Below are 25007 nucleotides of genomic sequence, written 5' to 3' on the forward strand. Positions count from 1 at the left end.
GACGGATATGGAGGTGTTGGTGTGATGGTTGCGGAGAAATGGGTGGAATATGTTATGAATGTTTTGAGAGTAAGCGATGGGATATTGGTAGTGAAAATTCTGTTGGGAAGAAAGATAGCTGCGATTATATCGGCATATGCTCCACAGGCAGGATTGGATGAATCAGAGAAAGATAGATTTTGGGATGATTTAATACGTGTAGTGGGTGGTATGCGGGATGATGAGAAAGTGATTTTGGGAGGGGACTTAAATGGTCATGTAGGTGAAGCAGCACAAGGTTATGAAGGAGTGCATGGGGGATGTGCGTATGGTCTAAGGAATGCAGAAGGGGAAAGGATACTTGAGTTTGGGGAGGCAACGGATATGATTGTGTGCAACACATATTTTAGGAAAAGAGACAGTAGGTTAATTACGTATGAGTCTGGGGGAAATAGCAGTCAGATAGATTATTTTCTGGTTAGGAGGGCCGATAGGAGGTTAGTGAGGGATGTTAAAGTTATAGGAAGTGAGGAGTGTGTGCAGCAGCACAAACTGTCGATTTGTGATATGGTGCTTAAAGAACAAGTGATGAAAAAGAGGACTTATGTACCTAGGAGGAAAATATGGAAGCTGAAAAACCAAGTAGTAAGGGATGCCTTCTATAGCGACTTGAGGAGAGTGGTGGCTGAACAGGGAGCTGTAGACAGAGGCATTAATGAACAGTACAGAGCCCTCAAGAACAATTTCTTGAGAGTTACTGATGTAACATGCGGCTGGACAAGAGGACCACCAAGACATAAAGTAACCTGGTGGTGGGATGAGGGTGTAGAAGCTGCAATTAAGGAGAAAAGAAGGCTTTTCCGGGAATGGAAGAAGGGTGGTAGCAAAGAGGAATATTTGGCTGCCAAGCCTAGGGCTAGAAGAGAGGTATACAGGGCAAAGTCTGAGTCACAGAGACAATTACTTGATAACCTAAATCATGGGGAAAGGAAAAATATATTTAGGGTGGCAGGTCAGGTGAAGAGGGATAATCGGGATATCATAGGTGAGCAGTGTGTGAAGAATGATGAAGGAAGGGTAGTGGTGAACAGTGAGGATATTAACCCCTTAACCGCGGGGCGTCACTTTCGTGACGCTTGGGAGCAAGGGATCATACCGCGGGGCGTCGCTTTTGTGATTCTGTGTTATTTTGAATTCACCTGGGCTTCCAAGTGGGGGCTTGTATCATCTATCAGTACTGCCAATGTCCAACACTAGTCAGCACTCCTAATCTCATCTGTACTCCCATCCATTGTTGACAATTTAGCCATTTCTCCCCGTTCTTGACTCCCCTCCCTACCCCCCCTCCATTACCCTATCCTCTCTCCTGCCTGGCCGTGCTACGCTAAGTAAATCTTCCCTGGAATTTTTCACTGATTTCATCCATTGAAATAAGCCCTATGTCCTATTCTTATACCAAATAATATATACAAGAAAGAAATAAGGTAAGTGAGAGTGCCATACACCTGGAATTGGCTAATTATCACCTGACAACACCTCACGTGCACTCGTTCGCTAATTTTCGCTGTTTTTTTCCCCTTGAAATATCCCGTATAATCTATTTTCGTAATAAATATACATGTAAGGAGGGAAGGGAGAAGCCTAAGTGATATTTACATTCACCTGGAACTACCTAATTTATAATGTATTGTCTAGATTTCCTGCCAATCATATCAGTGCTAGACAAAGCTGTTTCAAGATATAACATTGGTAGCTCTGATATATATATATCTCCTAAGTAGGCCTCTAATCTATTTTCGTAATAAATATACATGTAAGGAGGGAAGGGAGAAGCCTAAGTGATATTTACATTCACCTGGAACTACCAAATTTATAATGTATTGTCTAGATTTCCTGCCAATCATATCAGTGCTAGACTTAGCTGTTTCAAGAAGTAATATTGGTAACTCTGAATAACCCCTAGCAGGCCTCCAGGCTGGTCCTCCGTTAGTTCACTCTCATCTTCCGAAGTGAGAGTACGTATGTTTCTTCTTGCTGATTTCAAGGCCTTTTTTTCACCCCCATGCAAATGGCCCTGTGACCTTTACCCCCTACTAAACCTCGTGTGGAAAGAGGTAAAGGGCTGACAATTGATAAAAGAGTGACTACGATCTTTCTATTGAGTAAAACAGTGCAAGTGGAATTGTAAATAATGTGTAAACAGCAAGTGAAAGTAATGAATGTAAATATACGTGAACAATGGAAAATAATTTTATAAGTTATTTCAAGTGACAGTGCACAACACAGTGTAAATAAAATAGAAATGTAAATAACGTAAATAAAATAGAGAACGTAAATAGAAATGTAAATGAGTAGTATTATAAGAATAAGAGTATATACCCTAGGAGTAATGAAAGTGAAAGTTTCACTCTAGCATGTCTGAATGCTATGAGTTATGAGAATGAAGATGAAAGTGACATTCACTCTCAATGCCAGTATACAGGACGAGAAAGTGAATGCTACGTATTTTACTGAAAGAAATTGAATCCCTACAGTGACAATAAACTAATACTACTGAAGGAAACTTATGGATAAAGACTGTATATATATATAAGTGTTATATAGTAATAGAAATATAAAGTGTGAGAGGTTTTATGAATAATAAATGATAGACTACCAAGAGCGAACTATACTCGGTTCCACGGAGTCTGACGCACTGATTTTGCCAGCCGAGGACAGGTGGATCTGGTAACACTGCGCGTTGCACTCGGGCGGTGATTGGTGGATTTTCGTTGTGTTTGAACGTGCGTCCTGTTGACTTCGTATTCCTGCCACCCCCCACATTTATTTGTAAGATACAGGATTATAAAGATATAAATTAATGCAATGATATCTTTAATGATAAATATGTCCCTTTTAATTTATTAGAGATAAACCTGAACGACACTGATAACAAAACTAAGTAAAGTCGCAACTGGACGTATACGGACAAGTGTTGGCGATTGTCGCGGGAATTCAGACGTTCGGAGCAAGGTGGTTTCGTAGGTCCTTTGAAGGCTCGAATGTTTTTCCCACTACTACTACACTGTCACAGTCTACACCATGCCCTTCATTACCTCATCTACTGTAAGAATTTTTGGAATCTTTAGTCCTAACTTTAGTCCTAACTTAGTCGTAGTGTGTGATGATGCTATGTACAGTTCATAATTCAAAAATTGTTCTCAAGCAAATACTTTCTGTACTCTTCCGTCGTGTTAATATTCATCGTGGGTTGTAGTTCCATTACTTGTTGGTAATAAATAGTACTAAGGAAGAGCGATTATACGAATTAGTACAATCAGTTATAGCAGTGCTGGTGTAGAGGTAACAGCGAGCGAGACAGTAGGCCATGTTTGCGAACGTGATAGCGCCCGAATATGGCCTGTAGGCTAACTGCAAACGCCCGCACAACTTACGTAGCCCTGGCTGGTAGGATAACAGAAAGGAGCAAAAAATATCTGTAGATTTTCTTAGTTGTGTTATATAGACATTACGTAAGCATCCTTTAAAATTTATGAAGCTGTTGTAATAACCATGTCAAAAGACTTGATTGCCCAAAATCCTTTTTAACTAGTGCCATAAACACTGCATAATTGATGACCTATATTATAACAGAAAGCAGCACAAGAATCAAATATTGCATAGGTTTCCTATACTTGTTAGAAGTATGAAATTATTTATATATTGTATAATCTTTACGATTGACGGGTTCATCTGTAGGTTTTTCGTTTATTTTTAATATATTCCTGCTTAGGATGTGTTGCCTGAAATAAAGATTTGTTGGCAGGTATGTATTGGACAACATGCATGGACCCAGCATGACATTACCACCACCACCACCACAACACCAACAACAACTACTACAGCAACAACAAGTAGTAATACTACTACTACCACCACTGTTACTACTACTACCACTACCACTAATACTACCGCCACCTGCACTGCAAGTACAGAGCAACACACAGGCCTTAACAAAAAGTTCTAACGGTCCCCTCACAAATATGGAAGTCAGGGACGAAATATTATAATGAACGTTCACCGATTTTTTACAAGGGAGGGTCAGTGTGAAACACAACTACAGGTGACACTGAAGACAGCAAAAGCAACTGGAGTCAGCTACAGAACTATCCAGAGGATAATAGCAGAGGCTTCTAAGTCACCGAATGGTATAATGTGTTCACCACCTAAACGTGTACGACCATCACCCATCGTAGGAAATCTGGACAGTTTTGACCAAGGATGCATCAGGCAGAGAGCTGCGGGCATTTTATGAACGAGGTGAACTGCCAACGATTTCGGCTTTATTAAAGAAAGTCCAGGAGCCTCCTATCAGTTTCAAGGGGTGTTGAACTTCATTATTTAGAATAATAAGACAACTGGGATTTCGGTATAAGAAGGTGCAAAGTGGAAGGAAAATTTTGATGGAAAGGAAGGACATTGTGGCAGCCAGAAAAGAATACCTTCGAGAAATGAACAACAACAGAGCAAGTTCCCATCCCCGTCCGGTGGTCTTTTTGGATGAAACATGGATCAACCAAAACATCTGTGTTGAGCGTTGTTGGACTGATCCAGACGGAACAGCTGGCCCTAAACTTAAGACAGGGAGAGGTGCCAGATTCATCATAGTTCATGCTGGTGGTCACCAAGGCTTCATACCTGGAGCTCTTTTGATGTTCCGGTCCAAGAATGGATCAAAGGGGGACTACCATGATGCTATGGACCATGAACGGTTCAAGATCTGGTTCCAAGAACAATTACTTCCCAGCATCAGTGAAGGATCACTAATAGTTTTAGATAATGCACCATACCACTCAAAATTCACCTGTAAAGTGCCAACAACCAGCAGCAGAAAAGATGAACTACTACAGTGGTTAGCTTCAAACAACATCTCCCATGATCCCTCTGCTACTAAAGTACAGTTACTTCAGATCTGTAAAAAACACAAGTCAAAGCAAGAATACGAAATTGATCAGATAGCAGTTAGTCACGGACATAGAGTACTCAGGCTACCCCCCTACCACTGCATGCTGAACCCCATTGAACTAATTTGGGCACAGGTGAAAACTGAAGTGAAGCAGAAAAACTCTAATGGTAACCAGTGCCTGAAGAGAATTGAGCAAATAGCCTACGAGGCAATCAACAACATAACATCTGAACATTGGCGGAAATGCATCGACCACACACTAAAAATTGAGGCTGAATTCAGGGCCAAGGACATTGCACAAGATCATTATGTTGAAAATTTTGTAATTAATGTGGCATCTGACGAAAGTAGTGTGGACGATCCAAGTGAAGAGGAAAGTGATATGGAGACCTAAATATACAACCTTACCTTAGATATGCTTAGCTTTTCTTGATTATGATTTGTGTGAGCACACACACACACACACACACACACACACACACACACACACACAATCTCACTGGGGTCAATACATGCTGTTCTTAATAAACACACATTTTCAATACCTTCATAGGTAACAGTAGCTTTACAGAGCTACATTATTTTGTTTGTATTCATAGTCAGATTCAGTAAAAAAATTTTCTTACAGTAATACGTTTGGTGTTTATTTTCCTGAGCCATTTCATAAGAGAGAGAGAGAGAGGGAGAGAGAGATCCGGAAAGTAATGGATTACATTATTGCAGAATGAACCGAGTATTTGTTAACGACGGAGTAAAGGAAAGATAAAAGGAAACCCCATGAGAAAATAATAACTTGTACCATGCGCTACAATTAAACCGCGTGAAGTGTGAGCCGAAATTAATCATAGTGAAATGACAATATAAATAAATAAAACATAATTATCATTAGGCCTGCTTCTGTCCTTAACTGTTGTCCGTATGTGTCCAGTAGCACCTTAGTTTTGTTATCAGTGTCGTTCAGGTTTATCTCTAATAAATTAAAAAGGACATTTATCACTAAAGATATCATTGCATTAATCTGCAGCCGTATAATTCTGTATCTTACAAATAGATGAGGAGGTTGGTAGGAATACAAATTCAATTTGGCGCACGTTCAAATACGATGGAGATTGACCAATCACCGCCCGAGGACACGGCGCAGTGTTACCAATTCCGCCTGTCATCAGCTGGCAAAATCTGTGCGTCAGACTCCGTGGAACCGAGTATAGTGCCAGTGCGACGATCAGACGCGCTCGTAATTTCCATTGCTTTCACAGTGTTTTTTTTTTTTTTTGAGTATGGATCCCAAACTACTTGAAAATTGTAGAATAGTGTTTATAGTGTTTGTATCTGGCTGTGGTAATCATATTACGGGTTGTCGGGAAGTGTAAAGTGGAGACTTCGTTACCCTACTTCAGAGGTCTCCACAAGTCCTACGGTAACCGACGAAGGCTCAACAATCATTCCAGGAGAAAGCTGAAGGTATGTGCCATAAGCATATGTAATTTTATTATTCTAGGACTAATAACTGATTTTTGGCAAATATTTTTTGAGAGTCTGTCGGAGCCCAAATAACCCCGCGGCACACGCAAGTCATTGGTAAACAAGCCCGCGGTGTAGGGGTTAAAGATGCATGGAGAGAGCATTATAACCGGTTGTTGAATGAGGAGTTTGACTGGGACAGGGAAGGTTTGGAGCCAGCAGATCCAGTGTCTGGCCCTTGGCTTTTGATTGATACTGTTACTTTGAGTGAGGCAATAGGCAGGATGAGGGTGGGGAAGGCAGCAGGTGTGTCTGGGTTGACTGCCGAAATGTTGAAGACCTCAGGCGATATAGGGGTGAGTTTAGTCACTGACCTGATAAATAGGATTATTTATGAGTGTGTTGTCCCAAATGATTGGCTGAAGAGTGTAATTGTAAATGTGTATAAAGAGAAGGGTGATGCCCTGGAAAGAGGAAATTATAGAGGTATAAAGCTTTTAGATCAGATAATGAAGGTAATGGAGAGAGTTTTAGAAGGTATGATTAGAGAAAGAGTGAATATTGATGAGATGCAGTTTGGGTTCATGCAAGGTAAGGGGACCACTGATGCCATATTCATTGTTCGACAGCTTCAGGAAAAATATATTGGTAGGAGAAGGGATCTTTATTTTGTTTTTGTTGATTTAGAAAAGGCCTTTGACAGAGTCCCTAGAGAGGTGGTGAAGTGGGCAATGAGAAAGCTTGGCTTGGAGGAGTGGCTGGTTAGGGTGGTTATGGCCATGTATGTGGGTGCTCACACCCAGGTGAGAGTGAATGGAGATTTGAGTGATGAGTTTTCCGTGAATGTTGGTGTGCATCAGGGGTCAGTCTTGAGTATCTTGTTGTTTATCATGGTACTTGAAGCCCTTTCACGTGACTTTAGAAACGGACTCCCGTGGGAGTTGTTGTATGCTGATGATTTGGTGTTGACTGCAGAGAATGAAAGGAAGGCAGAGGAAAGGTTTAGGAAGTGAAGAGATGGTATGGGGCAAAAGGGTTTAAGGGTAAATGCAGATAAAACAAAAGTGATGATATCTAGGGTTGGTGGCGGTACTGTCAAAGACGAGGGAGAGTGGCCATGTGCAGTTTGCCACAAGGGTGTGGGAAGTAATTCCATCTTGTGCGGTGTGTGTGATAAATGGGTGCATAAGAGATGTAGTGGTATCAGAGGCAGACTGCGAGATAATGCTGATTTTATGTGTACGGCGTGCCGGGGTGAGCAGGGGCAGATTTTCAGACGTGAAAGGATTGAACTTGCTGGTGAATCTCTTGAGTGTGTGGCAGAGTTTTGTTATTTGGGAGACATGTTGTGTGCTGGAGGTGGGGCTGGAGCTAGCTCTGTGGCTAGGGTGAGAAGTGGTTGGAAGAAGTTCAGGGAGCTCTTGCCTCTCCTGACATTGAGAGGGCTCTCCCTACTTGCTAAGGGGTCTTTGTATGCAGCATGTGTTAGAAGTGTAATGCTGTATGGCAGTGAGACCTGGGCAGTGAAGGAGGAAGATATTCGCCGGCTCAGACGTACAGAAATGACAATGATTAGGTGGATGTGCAGTGCGTCCCTGCGTCCAAGGCCTGGAGGGGCTGGGTTTACAATGGAAGAGTTGAGAGGTAGGATGGGACTGGAGTGTATTGGTGTTGTGATGGGGAGAGGTAGATTGAGGTGGTTTGGACATGTGGAGAGGATGGGGGATGATAATTGGATGAGGAAGGTGAGAAGCATTAATATTGGGGGTGGGGTTATGAGGGGTAGACCGAGAAAGACATGGGACGAGGTCATTAAGTGTGACCTTAGGGTTAAGGGACTGAACAGGGAGGCTGCAATGGATCGTGCAGCGTGGAGAGCCGCCATTAGGTGACCAAGGCCGACACATACAAGCATGTTGGAGCCTTTAAAAACGAAACGAAACGAAAACGAAAACGAAACGAGTCTGTCGGAGCGCGAATATGCCCGCGGGAGCCGCAAGTCAAAGAAAAACAAGCCCGCGGTTTAAGGGTTAAAGAGCTTGTGATACATCAACATTCTTGAACTTGAATATGTGTTCGACTTTCCATGAACATCAGACATGACTTCCTGTGTAAGTGTTGCTCATGCCAATACCTATATTTTAACCCTTTCACATTGGGTGGCTTGTCGACATGCCACTAAGGACATTTCTGTAACCATCAGGTGGCACGTATATGTTTTCTGGATTTTTTATATTTGTACGCCAGTACTGGGGGCCCAATAGTGGTTCAGAATCATGAGGTGGCAAGATTGAGGAGTCACCATCGCAGGAGGACTATTTTATTGTCTATTATTTTTGTCACGTACAAGAATTATGTTGAGGCATGCGGCAGAAGATGTTTTGCTGCCGTGGCAGTTTACTTGGATCTTATGGAAGCGATGTCTGATGACAAAGTTTATGTTGTCAGATGAAAGTCAGAATGAAGATGAAAGTGTTATAAAAGAAAAAAAAAAAAACAGAGTGTATCATCATACCGAATGGCATACATCTGGCAGTGGGGGAGCTCCAACACCACAGGTTGACAGCTCACCACACAGGTAATTATTATTTTTTATACATAATTTAACTCTGAAAATTATGGTCTACTTTTTCATGTGGAATATATTATCAGAACAATTAGCTTTATATATCTCAAAACTCCCAGGTGTGGGACATCCAAGCCGCCGCCCCCACCCGAAAGTGAAACAGTTAATGTCCGTAACTATCACATATTGTTATAGCATATTAATGCCTGCAGATTCAGCCATTCACACTTTCTTTAACCCGCGCCGTCCCGGCAACGTGAATTAACGCGGCAACATTGCAAGGTCCCTAATTTGCACAATTTTCAATTTTCGCGAGTGATTTTTGGCACGTATACACGGGACACCTTCCTCTATTCCTCTACAAGATGCCAAGCAGGAACAATGCCTTACACCGCATAACCTCTCCCCCTCCCCCTGCACGCCATTGTCTTGGAAATTCACCTGTTACCAGTAACATGGCCAATAAAGACATTCAGGGCCAGAGTGATTCCCCAATCGATGACAATGTGGAGGACAATGTTTACATAGCATTAGAGGAAGAAATGATGATCAGGTAATGTGGGAAAAAAAAAAAAGGTCATGAATGGTTATGAGTTAGTGAGTGAAACAATGCTTATAATGCCTATATTACTGTTTGAAAACCAATATACTCTTGTACTACATATAATTTTGTACCAAGTAAATAAATAAATACTGTTTATGAGTGAATAAAATAGTTACCCTCCCATAGAACTCGTTTTCTTTGGTGCCAGCCTGTTAGAAAACCCAGTCAGGTAAGGATGGACTTGTACCTAAATCGGGTATTTTAAACCCCAGGTGAGCGATTTCTCTATGAATTTTCGATGTTTCTCACGAAAAGCGTATGTTTGAGCCAAAAAAAAAAAAAAAAGGTCCAAAAACGTCGGGATAGGGCGGGTTAATGAAAAGCAGTTTTAATCATGATATATATAAGGAACAGTCCTTGGCTACTAGCGAGTTGAATTTACTCTCAGGAATTAAAGAAAGTGTATTTTTTACACTATGCATTGACTCTAAGCTAGTCTGGCCCGAGTTGGCTCATGATCAAAATGTTACATACTTTTAAATGTATATGTTGTTTCATTTTATGGCTAATGGCTGGTCAGCCAATATTTTACATACAGTACTTTCGTGTACAAATGCTGTGTTTTCTTATTTGGGTAATAACCAGATTACATATATTTTGTGTTTCATATACTGTTGAGAAGCAGGATTTGCTATTTAGGTGGTACTAGAGGGTTCCTGGTGGTTCTCACAGTTTCTGTTACATGACAGAGTTGCCAGTTAGCCTGCTTTTGTAAGTAGAGTTATTTTGTAAGTTATAAATTTATTATTATTCTCTTTTTCTCTACAATCCTTTGTTTTGGCTTGTTTGTTAAATTATGTAATTTTTATTTGTTTTTATGCTAAAGCTTTTGGAGTTTTAAGCAGTGTAAGAAAACTTGGGAATGTTTTGGATGTCTCCAATTTGGTAACTGTTGTTGCCAAGGGTAGGTACCAGCACATCCTAGAATGCTGAAGAGGCAAGAAAGGCTATATAAGGAGACGTAAGAGCCTAGGAGAGTCAGTTTCGTTTCAGTTCAGTTTGAGTGCAGTTCAGTGTCAATGTGACCTTGTGAAGACTGTACAGCACCGGTACTTGTGAAAACAGTGAAGTGTGGTTGGCAAGCATTAAGTGTAATTATCTGGTGAATAAAGACCACAAACTTGAGAAGCCGGTGTTAATTTACCACGCCAGAGCCGCTCTTGTTGTTGCACACCAAAATGCTGACCATAGGAAGAACAACTCATTGGGCAATGTCCTTCCTATACTGAACTACTGCTGTTGAAGCCTCTGGCAGTGTGGGATGGGAACGTAAAAGAGTCATCAGAAGTGTGAATCATTAAGTGCTGCAGTGAGTCTAACTTTCGACATGGAGGCAGAAGGTGTTCAGACAAGAGGACAAGCAAGGCATGAGGAGTCATCTCTGGCTGCAATCATGCAGCTATTACAAGCAAAGAATGATGGACAGAAAGAGCTCAAGAAAGATGTCAGTGAACAACTACAAGCACAATGTGTACAGAAACAAGCACAGAATGAAGGACAGAGAGAACTGAGAGAACAACTTCAAGCACAAAGTGAAGAACAGAGGGAGCGCTATGAACAACTTCAAGAGGCATTACAGGAGCAACAGAAGGAGCTACTACTGAGGATGCAGGGACAACTAGATGCTTTCGTAAAGGAAATGAAGGAAGAAGAACAATTGAAGGAGGAAGTATACACTGAGCTACAGCAGCAGATATTTGAGGAAATGAATAACGAGATGGAGTGCAGACAGCATGTAGATGACCAGCTGAAAAGTAGTAAGGGAATACTGTAGTGATGGTGCTCAGACAGCATGTAGATGACCAGCTGAGGCTTGTAGTCAACCATGTGAAGATAATTAATGAAAGAATTGAGGTTGTAGAGAAATACTGCACTGCTGAGCCTCAGGTTAGTGTACAAGGGACATATGAAATGAATGGACAGTGTATGGTGAATCTTGACAGACCCCAAGCATCTAAAGGTAGCATTACAGCATTGAAGAATCAGAATGTAGGATAGTCCTGGACTTAATTATGATCCCCCAGTTTTTAGGCCCCAAACCAGAGACGTGCATGGCTATATAGGGGGTTCATTAAAAAAGAAACCTCGAGAAACTGATGGTATAGTATCTTAGGAAGCCTACCATGCGAAGTTTGAGTTACTTGTTGTTCCTCCATCACTTCCCCCCTCTGACTTCCTCATGGCTGACATTAAAATTTCTTCAGCTGATGTATTTTCTGCCATCACTGGCCCCAATACTAACAAGGCATCTGGGCCTGATGGGGTCCCTCCTGTCGTTCTCAAGAACTGTGCTTCTGTGCTTACACCCTGCCTAGGCAAACTCTTTTGCCTTTGTCTGTCAACTAGTACCTTTCCTTCTTGCTGGAAGCTTGCTCTCATTCAGCCAGTCCCAAAGAAGGGTGACCATTCGCAACCCTCTAACTATCGTCCAATTGCTTTAATGTCCTGTTTTTCAAAAGTTTTTGAGTCAATTCTCAATAAAAAAATTTTAAGGCATCTTTCCTATCACAATCTTCTTTCTGATTGTCAGTATGGGTCCCATCAGGGACGCTCCACTGGCGATCTTCTCACCTACCTTTCAGACTCCTGGTCATCCTCCTTTCAGGACTTTGGTGAAAGCTTTGCCATTGCACTTGACATCTCAAAGGCTTTTGATCGAGTCTGGCATAAATCTTTAATTTCCAAACTGCCCTCTTACGGTTTCTATCCTTCTATCTGTGCCTTCATCGCTAGCTTCCTTTCTGGTCGTTCTATAGCCGCTGTTGTAGACGGCCATCGTTCTTCTCCTAGATCTATCAACAGTGGTGTTCCTCAGGGCTCTGTCCTATCACCCAACTCTCTTCCTTTTATTCATCAATACCTTCTAAGCTGTACATCTAACCCTATTCACTCATACACTGATGACTCCACCCTTCACCTTTCCATTTGGTTCCAGCAATGCCCATCTCAGCAGTTACTTCAACAAACAAGGGATGAGGCTATGGCACACCTAATGTCAGACTTGGCTTGTATCTCTGACTGGGGTAAAAATAATCTGGTTGTTTTTAATGCATGAAAGACTCAGTTCTTATACTTATCAGCCCGACAAAATCTTCCACAGGTATACCCACTAATGTTTAATAATATTCAGCTTAATCCTGCATCATCCTTGAACATGCTTGGGGTTTCATTTGCACGGGACTTATCTTGGAAAAATCATATTACATCTCTTGTAAAATCTGCTTCCAAGAGATTAGGTGTGCTAAGCTGACTCCGTTCTTTCTTTACCCCTGCACAATAGTTGACTCTATACAGTGGTTTTATCCGCCCCTGTGTGGAGTATGACTCTCATGTGTGGGGAGGCTCCCCACATACAGCTCTTCTCAATAGGGTGGAGTCAAAGGCTTTTCATCTCATTAACTCTCCTCCTCTTACTGACTCCCTTCAACCTCTATCTCTTTGCTGCACTGTTGCATCTTTATCTCTTTTCTATTGCTACTTCAATGATCACTGCTCCTCTGAACTGTCTGCATGCATTCCTCCACCTCTACGACGGGCACGTAGCACCCGTCTAGCAGCAAACTCGCATCCCTTTTCTGTCCAACTCTCTAATGCAAGAGTTAACCATTTCTCCTAGTCCTTCATTTATGCAACAGGTCAGCTCTGGAACTGTCTCCCTCTGTCTGTATTTCCTGCTGCCTATGATTTCCAGTCTTTCAAACGCAGTGTGTCCAGGCATCTCGAAATGATCGGATCTTGAATTTGGCTCTCTCTTGTATTTTGTTTTTCTCTTGGAGGGACCTGTTATTGCAGGCTCATGGCCTTTGGTTCCTTCTTCCCCACATTAAAAAAAAAAAAAAAGAATGGTTGTGATGATAGGCAGAGGACAGTGCAGCTTGCTACTAGCCTTCAGGTGCTGCAATGTAGATTCTTAGGCAGATGTCAGTGGAGGAGAGAAACAGTTATCAGTCCCTAGTAGAAGTGCTGCAGCACAGATATGGGTCCATGTACCACACTGAGATTTACAGAGCAAGATTCTGGAGCCGTGTATGGGCTCAAGATGAATCTCTACAGCGGCTTGCTCATGCCCTCGAGAGTATGGCGCACAAGGCGAACCCTGGAGCAGCACCTAACCTGTTGGCTATTCTTCTGAGGGATCAATTCATCGATGCTCTTAATAATGCATAGTTGATAGTGCAAGTGAAGCAGGCACAACCCAGAAGCATGCAAGAAGCACTAGCCAGGGGTCTGGAATTTGAGTCCTATGTCAGGTCCAGTACATCCACTTTTCAGGCAGGTTGTAGTGCAGGATTCAAGGCAAGAAAGAAGCAGGTAAATGAAGCGGGAAAATTTGAAGGAAGTTGCTGGTACTGTGAAAAGCCAGGACATAGGAAAGAGGACTGCTACAAGTGGAGGAGAGAACAGGAGATAATAGGAGGCTGCTGGTTCTGCGAGAAGCCAGGACACAAAAAGGTGGACTGGTACAAATGGAAGGAGCAAGAACAGAACAGTGCAAGGAAACCCACGACTGCAACAAATGGGTGTTGGACATGTAGTGAGGTGGGACACTTCAGCTATGATTGTCCAAATGAGAAGGATAGCATGAAGGAGGCTGCAGATGACGTGAAGGATGAGGGTAAATTAGTAAAGTCTGGTGACACAAGGCAACAACCAGCCAGTTTTTTCCAAGAAGCCCCACCACTGAGGAAATGCAAGAAAACCTTGATTGATAGTGTGTGAGAAGGCAGAAGAGCAGACAGCAAGCAGTGTAGTAGGAATAGGAACTGCAGCAAGAAATACAGCCATACCGTGGTGACAGGGCCAGTGTCAGCTGAAGAAGACCTGAAAAGGATGCAGTGCTAAAGTGGCTGCAGTGGAGTACAGTGCGACCACCTTTTGAAGAGGTTTCCGGATCCAGCCCTGAGACTAAGAGCTACCGGAGTCGGTGGGACCATCTTCATTTCAACAACGGACTACTGGTGTGTCAGTGGGAGACACCCAATGGCCTCAGCAAGTATTGGCAACTGGTGGTTCCAAAGAAAATGAGGTCTGGGATCTTGGATAAGTCTCATATCCAAATCACTAGTGAGCACCCGGAAGTGAAGAAAACTCTAAGCCGGCTGTGACAAAGATTCTACTGGACTGGCATGCATCAGGATGTTGAAGAGTGATGCAGGGCCTGCTATGTATGCCGAGCCATGACGGGAGCCAAGAAACGTGGTTGTGCCTCTCTTCAGCTGTACCACAAGTGGGTGCCCTGATGGAAAGAGTCACGGTGGACATTGCTAGACCTCTGCCACTCACTGAAAGAGGAAACCGGTATATATTTGTCGCCATGGTTTACTTCACAAAGTGGCCAGAAGCCTATTCGTCCCTGATCAAGAGGCTGCGACTCTTGATCAGGTGTTGGTTGACCAGTTTTTCTGTTGTTTTGGGATGCCACAAGAGCTACATTCAGACCAGGGTAGAAACTTCGAGTCTGTTGTGCTCTGTGTTCTGTAAGTTATTTAATCAAGAAAACCAGGATCACCCCACTAAGGCCACAGTCAGATGGGATGGTGGAGAAATTCAACAGGACCTTGGGACAAGAACTGACCAAGTGTTGCGTAGAGTTACAAACGGAATGGTACCAGAAATTACCTGTGTTGCTGATGGCATATCGGTCTGTGTCCCATGAATCTATGAGCTACACCCCTGCAAAACTGAAGCTAGGCCATGAGTTACAATTACCAGCTAACCTGTTAATGGGAAGAACACCTGGTGAAGAGCTGCCTACAGATGCCTCCAGCTATGTGATGCTTCTTCAGGAAAGGCTGGCTGAAGAACATCAAGTGCAAGAAGTTCTAAAGTTTTCAGATGAACTGATGAGGTGCAAGTATGATGCCAAGGCAAGTGAGGTAAGCTTCAAGGATAGTGACACAGTTTGACTCTACAATCCTCAGCGGAAGAAGGGACAGAGCCCGTTGGATGGGCCCTACACTGATGGACCGCCTGTCAGACGTAACATACCGGATTCAGGGAAGCAGCAAGTCTCACCAAAAGATGTTACACGTGAATCATCTGTGGCAGTACCATGGGCCAGAACAGTACAACTGGGTCATCTCCGAGGAATTATACTCGTCCCCAGCCGAGGATGCTGAGGAGGACCAAAAAGCTGAAGTACAAGAGGATGGTGACAGTTTCCCCAGGGAAGAAGTGAATCAGGAAGAGGATGAAGACCTTCCAAGAGGAGTGGACTGTGTGGAGGAGCAGGGATGTCGTCAGAAACAGCATAGGAGAAGACCTGGTAAGTTGAAGGATGGGATTATTTTGTGTACAGTATAATTAAATGTTTAGTTTGGATAAAGGATTACGTTTGTATACATTGTGTACCGTAAACTGGGGTGAATTCAGACTTGGGGCGAATTCGGATATTATTGCAATAAAAAGTTGTTTAAATTAATTAATAATTAATGAATAAACATATTAGAAATCTGTTTGCTCGCAATCGTTTGTAATTCTTTATTGTACTTTCGTGTATAAAGATACTTAATATATCACGTGACACATACCAAATATATACTAAAAAGCAAACATATGTAAAAACAATAAAATTTGTAACAGGCAAACTTTCTTTGGCAGAAATGTTAATGAATAGATGCAGGAAAATCTTCGGTGCCCGGATGTACTTTCATGCATAGTGTGAAACTGCAAAGTAAGTAATTGGCGTTATCTTCTCAATTAATCTCTTAACTGGGCATTTAATGAAATTTTAAAAATTTTAATGCAAATTGGAGTCAGTTCGGATATGGGGTGAATTCGGACAGGGGGAGTATGAACGAAAAAGTAACACTTTTTACAATGTACAATTGCTTATAATTTGCCAGATGTTGATACTGTGTGTAATTGGGTTCATGTGTATCATTTACAGGTATACTCTTGAGCTTTTATGGTACTACCTGTTTAAACAAGGTCACCCAATGACTCGAACATTTAAGAAAAGAACTGGTGGAGATCAAGGTCCTTATCGTAGTGAAAAAGGCAAGCAAAAAACTGGTAAAGCCAAATAATCATGTTAAATATTGCCTGTAACTTATAATCGTCTTCCAAAAACGAAATTATTAGTCAAGAAATGATTGTTCCATATACAGTACTAAGGTTTGAAGCTAGATTTATCTTATCTACATGTGTTCTAATATGTTTTATTTAAACAGTACTAAGGTTTGTAGCTAGATTTATCTTATCTACATGTGTTCTAATATGTTTTATTTAAACCAAGGAAAAAAATAAAATTGCTGTTGTGTTCATATCTCATTATAGTCATTAGCTTATTTTGTCAGGGAGTGGCATTATTTTTGTACTGGAAGAACATATTTTTAAAAGCCCCAGAGCGTCCGAAATGGCCCCACATACGTCAGAGACTAAACTGGGAACCCAGGGTAGTTATATGCATTCATTTTCTATTAATGTACGAATTTATACAGTGTGTCCGAATTCACCAAAGTTTGAGTACAAATTCGGACACCCATTACTATATTTGCTATAATTATATATGAAACATTTTAAATTTTGTACTGCTATGATTCGATACCCTAGTGGACCAGCACAACATACAGTACTTAAGATCTTGGACTGAATTAAAAACTAGATTACATGGCACAAAAAAATGAAAAAATCGTCCGAATTCACCCCAGTTTACGGTAGTTTTGTCGGGACAACAAAGGACTAGGGAGGGGGTAGTGTTGAGAAGTGAAATTTGCTATTTAAGTAGTACTGGAGGGTTCTTGGTGGTTCTCGCAGTTTCTGATATGTGTCAGAGTTGCCAGTTAGCCTGCTATTGTAAGCAGAGTTATTTCGTAAGTTATACATTAATTTTTATTCTATGTTTCTCTATAATGCTTTATTTTGGTTTGTTTGTTAAAGTACAGTAATCCCTGTACTATCCGGATGCCCACTTTCCGGACTCCCCACTTACCAGACATTGTGGGCCTGGACCTTTGGAACCCAAAAATGGCCAAAAAAAGAAAAAAAATCCCCCCAAAATCCTAATTTTTTCCCACCCGTAATTTGAAATTGCCGCGCGGCACCGAACAGCTGCTGATTATGCACCCCTTCACCTCTTCCTTCCTCCCCTGCTCCCCAGTTAGTGCCTAACCACCGTAGAGGGTGGATGTTCATCACAATGGATGCATGCCGCATGTGCTCGTTTTAGTGAAACTGTAAAACCTCGCCACTAGACCACATGGGAATTTACAGTGTTGTGCAGTGTTAAGAAATCAAAATTTAGAGTGCAAAGGATTAAGTGTGGAGTGCAAAGTGGCAGTTGAAACTGGCATGGTGCAATTAAGAACAGAATGAGCAGTGTTAAAAAATTATAACTCACAGTGCAAAGAATTAAGTGTAGCACAACACTGGACTACTGTATGTGTTTCAAGAGCATTTTCACTACTTTCAGAGCCTTTGAGGAGGCGGCCACAGACGTGCTGTAAGTACCCTGTACACTACTAAATATTTTCCATAACCACTTCTAATTCCTTATTCTCTGACTCCATTTCATTTACTTCATGCTTTATGTCCATTATTGGTGTGAATAAGGTCTTAAATAGGTTTAAATAGGTGCTATGCATGTCCGGTAGGGAGTTATTTAAGTGATTTTCAAAGTTAGGCTGAGTTACGGACCATAAGTACCAGTCAAGCAGGCAGGGGCCCACTTTCCGGACATGCCTTTGGCTCTATTACATCGGGTAGTGCAGGGATTACTGTACTGTATTTAATATTTGTTTGTTTGTATGCTAAAGTTTTTCGAGTGTTATGTAGGATAAGAAAACTCTGGCATGTTTTGGATGTCCGATTTGGTATATGTTGTTGGCTGGGGCTGGTACCAGCACATCCTAGAATGTTGGAGAAACAAGGAAGGCTATATATGGAGGTGGAAGAGCCTAGGGGAGTCAGTTTTGTTTCAGCTTTGGCACTCGTAAAAATAGTTGGCACACATAAGTGTGATTATTTGGTGAATAAAACCTGAGAAGCCAGTGTTTATTTACCATGCCTGAGCCACTCTTGTTGCTGCACGCAGAAAGGCTGACCATAGGAAGAACAACTCATTGGGCATAGTCCTTCCTTTATTGAACTACTGCCGTTGGAGCCTATGGCAATGTGGGACAGGGATGTAACAATATTTACCTGCCAAGATTTGACTCAGATTTAGAAGATGAATGTTTTGTGTTTACTATTTGTCTAATGAGTGTTGCATACTTTCAGGGAAGCACAAAACATTACAGAATGCACTATTTACAGTGGGGCCTCACATCTGGTGAATACGGTAGTCTAAAATAATCACGCTGGACGCAAACGCCAGATCTGGGGCACACTTTAAATGGGGAAAAATTAACAGGAGTCTTTTGTCACCTGAAAATTACCCTGTTTTACATATTTTTATACTTTTATCCCAAGGAAGTTAATCATAGCTTTACTAAACATCATTAATATGTAAGGGAAATAAAAATTTACCAATATCAAGTTCAGGAGTGTTTTATTAGGCCAAAAGTGTGGGTTATGAGTTGATGAATAACTACTGGGTGGCAGCCTGGGTCGCTGCATCATCATCACTGTCAGACACCTCACCCGAGTCTTCCTTATCTTCCTCTTGGATGGCTTGGTTAAACTTTCGAAGGAGATCCTTTTCTAAGGACTGCCTCAAAAATCCATCATAATCAAAATTTGAGTCATCGATGTCTATGTCATCTGCCGCTTCTCCACCCTTTGCCGCAGCGTCACCCACGTGTGTGTTGTTGTTCCTGTGTTGCTAGTGTGTGTGCTTGTGTTTCTTGGTCATTTCACTGCCTCAGGTATCTTGTTATCAGGGATTGTTCTCTCGCCTGGATTTTTGAGAAGTACTGTACTTGTCATTCACAAGTGCAGTGGTTCTCTTAAAAAAAGAAATGGCGTCCTCACAATTTTGAAAGCTCATGCCTTCCAGGCTCTCAGTAGCAGTAATGAGGGAGGCCAGCACATCAGATAGGGCTTTGGTTGACGGCTTATTTTCTCAGGGTACCTCATCTAGCACCTCCTCTTCCCACTCTTCATCAGCATCTAGCATTTACTCAATCGTCTGTACTTGTTACATCACTGAAATGCTGAACAATATCATGCTCAGACACTGCATCCATGCCCAGTACTGTACTGACCGTGCTGTCGTGGTTGCCTCTATCACCAAATTTACCTACATTTGTCTGTCATCTTCCTGCTGTTGCAGCTTTGGGTGGGGTAGCAGAGGATGCCAGGCATGCTTGATTGTGGGGATTGTTATCTTCCCTCAGGCCACACATAACAGGTCGACGGCATGTTTTATTTTAAACTTTCACCAAAATTCCCTCACTGTCATCACGGTCGGGTCATTCTCCCCCGCCTGGCTTGGTTGTCATCACTGCATACTTCAGCTATCTCCTTTAGTTCAACCATGCTATCCATTAGCTGTCTCAATTGTTATGAACCATGACAAAGAAGTACAGTTCAACATTAAAGATTAATTCCTGGTCCAGTGGTTGCAATTCAGACAAGGTGTTTGGGGGCAGGAACTGTACAAACATGTTAGGGTGGTGGTCAACAAGGAACTTTGCGTGCCCGTGGGCATTATCCAGGAACAGGAGGACAAGCCAGATGTGGGGCTACCTTGCCAGATGCAGGGCTTTGGAAACTTTCTAACCTGTCACAAGGTGCGAGGCCCCACTGTATTTGTCCAGTGACAAAGACATTATGTACTTGTGAGTATCTATGTGTCTTAGGAACATTTTAATATATAAAAGTATAGTACAGTTATTTTATAGCCTCTAAAAAAATAATCCAAATATAAAAACTAAAGTGACCGCTATACTTTGATAGAGTTAAGTATATCAATTTTTTTTTTATAGTTACCAGCATTTTTTCATGTCAGCTAAACAAAATTATATCAGCAAGTAACAGCTGTATTTGGCACTAAATTCCTTAAACTCAAAGAAAGACAGCAATAACTAAGCCATGTAAATCATTTAACTATACATTTTACTGATGACTAATTTAAAAAAAAATTAAATGAAATGGAATTTCTGCCCACAGCTCCTGTACCACTGATGGTAAATATTAAGCCTAAGAAATACCACTGATGGAACACCGTCATTCTTCGCTGTGTTTGAGCATGTGATCTGATAAATTTACTACCTGAATCGCAGGTTCCTACCTGCCCGCCACAGCTCCTTGACAGAAGACTGTTATCTAGGTTTTTGTGTTGAGCTTCATTCTAACCACAGTGATATAACGTGATCCAAGTACAGTAACCCCTGCATAAACCACGGGGGTCAGGTTCCTGAAAACCACCATGGCTGGGAAAACTGTGGTTGGTGACGTTAACTTCACGTTGTAAAAACAGAGTCAGGGGAACCCTGGTCAAAGGAAAACAGGGTGTAACATGAAAAAATGTAGTTACTATTTTTCTGGTATTTATTGCACAATATTGCACTAAGCCAAATGTAGCTAATCATTTAAACAAATAAACAAGAGTATGGTAGAAAATGATTTTTTATACAACCTAACAGGATTCTGAGTCAGGCAGATCATGTCTGTGCTAGAGTCAGCCACTCTCACGTGGACCCATGTCTTTGTGCCACGATATTTTTCTTTGTTCCGTGTAAATACACTTTTCATGATAGAATGTTGCTTTTGGTGTCATTTTAAAGCTGAATCATTGTACTTTATTGTGGTATGTTCAAAAGGGAAAACCAAAGAAAATAAAAAGTCAAAATGATGAGTTGCATTTAGGAGAAAACCATAATTTTATACCTTGCTGCAGAAAATATTCGACAAAAAAAAAGTAATAGATATATAAATCTGGTTTTAAAAATGCAAAACTACAATAAATTACTTATACAATGATATACAGATTGGTTAATTCTGCATTTTATTAAACGGTAAGGCATAAGGAAAAACATGCACAATTTTTTATGATTCTCGGCCATGTATTTGCTTCACGATCCTTTTCTTTCATAGGTCAGTGTAAATACATTTTTTATGACATGATGCTGGTTACTTTGTTATTCTGAAGCTGAATACTTTTATCTTATTGTAGTAATGTATGTTCAAAGGGGAAAAACAAAGAAAATCATCATCATCATCCGGACCTCCTTTCCCACCCCAGGGGAGGGTGAGAAGTAGCAATGCCCAGACAGCCCAAATTTGCCCAATCCAATGGGCCACACTTCCATTCACTCATCATTCAAGCCCCTGGAATCCTGGTTCTATCGAATATGCCAAAAACATTCATCACGTTCTGTACCTTCACATAAATGTATCCGGCAGAGTCAGTCCGGAAACTGCCTCATTAAAAAAGGGTGCCAAATCCATGATCATGCACTTCTCCTCACAACATTCATCCAGCCAGCTCGATCTCTTGTCAGTTCCCTAGCCTCACCGACTTCCAAACCTCTTCCTCACACACTCATCCACCATTTCTCTCCACCTTCTCCTTGGCCTACCTCGCCCCTTCCCTCCTTCAAATTCGCTCAGATATACCTTTTTCACCACTCTATTGTTATCCATTCTCTCCACATAACCATACCATCTCAGTACAATCTCTTCAATTCTGGTGTCCACTGACTTCCTCACTCCACATCTTTCAAGAATCACATTATTTCGTATCCTATCCACTTCTGTACTCCACATACATTCCCCAACTGTCCCATCTCCACTGCTTTTACTCTTGACTTTTTATTTTTATGCCACACCATAGTCTCACATCCATATGCTAAAGTTGGCAATAACACTCCTTCATGTAGTGTTAGTGCCAACTAACATTGCAGCTGCAACACTCAAGACTCTGTTTCTTATCAAGGCCTTCATTGCACCAGCTACTTTTCTTCCTTGTGCCACTCTACTTTCCACTTCTTTTGCACATTTTCCTCTCTTTTCTATCACTGTACCCAGGTATTTGAACTCTCTCACCAATTCCTGTCTCTCTCCATTCATTGTAACATCGCACTGGGAGTCACCTTCTCTCTCAATAACCACCATTTTACTCCTTTCTACATTTACCCTCAAGGCACAACACTCACAGACATCAGCAAAACTCTGCACTAGCCTACCAAGTTCTTGTCCACTCTTTGCAAGCAGTACTGCATCATCAGCATACAACAAATTTGAGATATGCCATCCATAACCATTCATTACCAATGCCATCCCCCTCTCCATTACTCGTGTTTATAGTTTTCTCATCACCCCATCCATATATATATATTGAACAGCCATGGGGACATCACACAAATCTGTCGCACACCCACACCGATCGTGAACCATTCAATTAGATGTCCATTAACCCTTATACATGCTTCACTACTATCATAAAAACTCCTGACGACACTTAGCAGCTTACCATCTACACCGTACATGTGCAAAACTTTCCACAATCCTTCTCCGTCCACTTTGTTGTATGCTTTTTCCACACCCATGAATGTCTTAAACACTTTATGGTCCTTTTCACATGCCTTCTCTGCTATCCGTCTCACTGTCTGATAACAAAGAAAACGAAAAGTCAAAATGACAAACTGATGTTAGGCAAAAACCAAAAGTTTTATACCTTGCCATAGAAAAATATTCAGATAATTAAAAAATAAATAAATAAAGATATATAAATCTGGTTTAAACCATGCGCAACACACACAGCAAGCATTCTGCAACATCATTTTTTTTTTTTTTTTTTTATGCGAGGAAGGAGGAACCAAAGGCCATGAGCCCGCAGTAACAGTTCCCTCAAAGAGAAAAACAAAATACAACAGAGAGCCCAATTCAAGATCCGATCATTTTGAGATGCCTGGACACACTGCGTTTGAAAGACTGGAGATCATAGGCAGCAGGAAATACAGACAGAGGGAGACAGTTCCAGAGCTGACCTGTTGCATAAATGAAAGACTGGGAGTAACGGTTAACTCTTGCATTAGAGAGTTGGACAGAAAAGGGATGAGAGTTTGCTGCCAGACGGGTACTATGTGCCCATCGTAGAGGTGGAGGAATGCAAGCAGACAGTTCAGAGGAGCAGTGAACATTAAAGTAGCGATAGAAAAGAGATAAAGATGCAACAGTGCAGCAAAGAGACAGAGGTTGAAGGGAGTCAGTAAGAGGAGGAGAGTTGATGAGTCTCTTTGTTATGATGCATACATGCAATTTATGGTGAATATTTTGCATAAGTATTTTTAAATGACGAATAACTTCATCATCAGAATTTCTAATGGATCTGAAATGACGCCAAAAAGCATCATCGGAATCTCAAAGGGTTAAGAACCGTGAAGGTTATCGGCTGGTTGGAGTGCCATGCCGGAGGAAGGCTGGGGACCACTGTCAGCTGACTTGGATGATGACTTGAAGTAACAGGGTAGATGGATGCTTCATTTTATTCTGGAGATCTTTCTGCACCTGTTAGTATGGAGCCAATAACGTGTCCAATCCAGGCTTGAATTTTCAGATTCCATTCCATGATGGGATCTATGTTGAAGAAGTCAGCAAGATTGTTGGCCATTAGTACCCCTCTGCTAAGGTTTGCAAGAGCTATTTTCAATCAATGTACACTTTAAGCAGCAGAAAGACATTACCAATTCAATTCATATTCTGCTGTTTATTTTCTTTATTTTCCTGACTATTTTCAGGGTGGTAAATTACATTTTCCTGCTGAAAAATTACTCTCCTGTTATCATCATAACATTCCTTAAGTCGTACCTATGATTGTTTCCAGTGTAATGGCAGAGGCTTAACGTACAAAAAGGTGGATTTTGTTTCCTTACTTCCCAACTGGAGGATAGGTTAGGTTAGGTTAATTTATTAGGTACAGTTAAGCTAGGTTAGGTTAGGTTTAGTTACACACTCAGGTTAGGACAGCTCCTTCAGCCATACCAATGATGAATCAAACAAGCTGTCATAGTAGAAAAACTAAAAACAACGAGGGAATCAAATTTACCATGAAATATTTATTTACTACCCCAGATATAATCATAAAAATATAAATAACTATCAGAAAGAAGAAGAATTGATTTAGTTAGGAGTTTTTACTGCTTAAAGCGTATGTTTAACTAATTTTGTTAAGCCCCATCACATATTCCATAATCAAACCACGATAGCGCCACTAATTCAATTAGTAACGGCATCATGGTCCTGATTATGGGTCTATCGTGATCGATCATGACACTCGTGGCGCACTCAGCCAAGGCAATGAGAAATTAACACAAGCGTTAATTTACCGGGAAGCTCCCCGATTTTTGTACCCAACGTAGCACTCTCGTAAGTCTTACATGACCCTATCATGATCTTTGTTGCAGCTATGTGACTCTGTCGTGGCCGTCATAGGTTCTTTCGTGACTCTGTTGTGACAAGAAAAGCGTTACAAGTGAGTCACGATAGCCCTAATACAGTACTATGCCAAATGCGTCACGATAGATGCAAGCATGAGTCATGATAGAGCTAATAATTTTGACAATCAT

The 25007-nt window shown here is 41.5% G+C and overlaps 1 protein-coding gene across 1 annotated transcript; it reads left to right on the forward strand.

The window, feature by feature from the left end:
• The first annotated feature begins 4469 nt into the window (after positions 1-4469).
• On the forward strand, positions 4470-8665 carry LOC145412507 (uncharacterized). The gene is made up of 2 exons (XM_080282397.1): positions 4470-5301; positions 8589-8665. The coding sequence occupies exons 1-2, from the start codon at positions 4470-4472 to the stop codon at positions 8663-8665; spliced, it is 909 nt and encodes a 302-aa protein (XP_080138523.1).
• Positions 8666-25007: the final 16342 nt, after the last annotated feature.

The sequence above is a fragment of the Coenobita brevimanus genome, chromosome 12 (assembly GCF_032717465.1).
Source record: "Coenobita brevimanus isolate Jiangsu-jjx chromosome 12, ASM3271746v2, whole genome shotgun sequence".
NCBI lineage: Eukaryota > Metazoa > Arthropoda > Malacostraca > Decapoda > Coenobitidae > Coenobita > Coenobita brevimanus.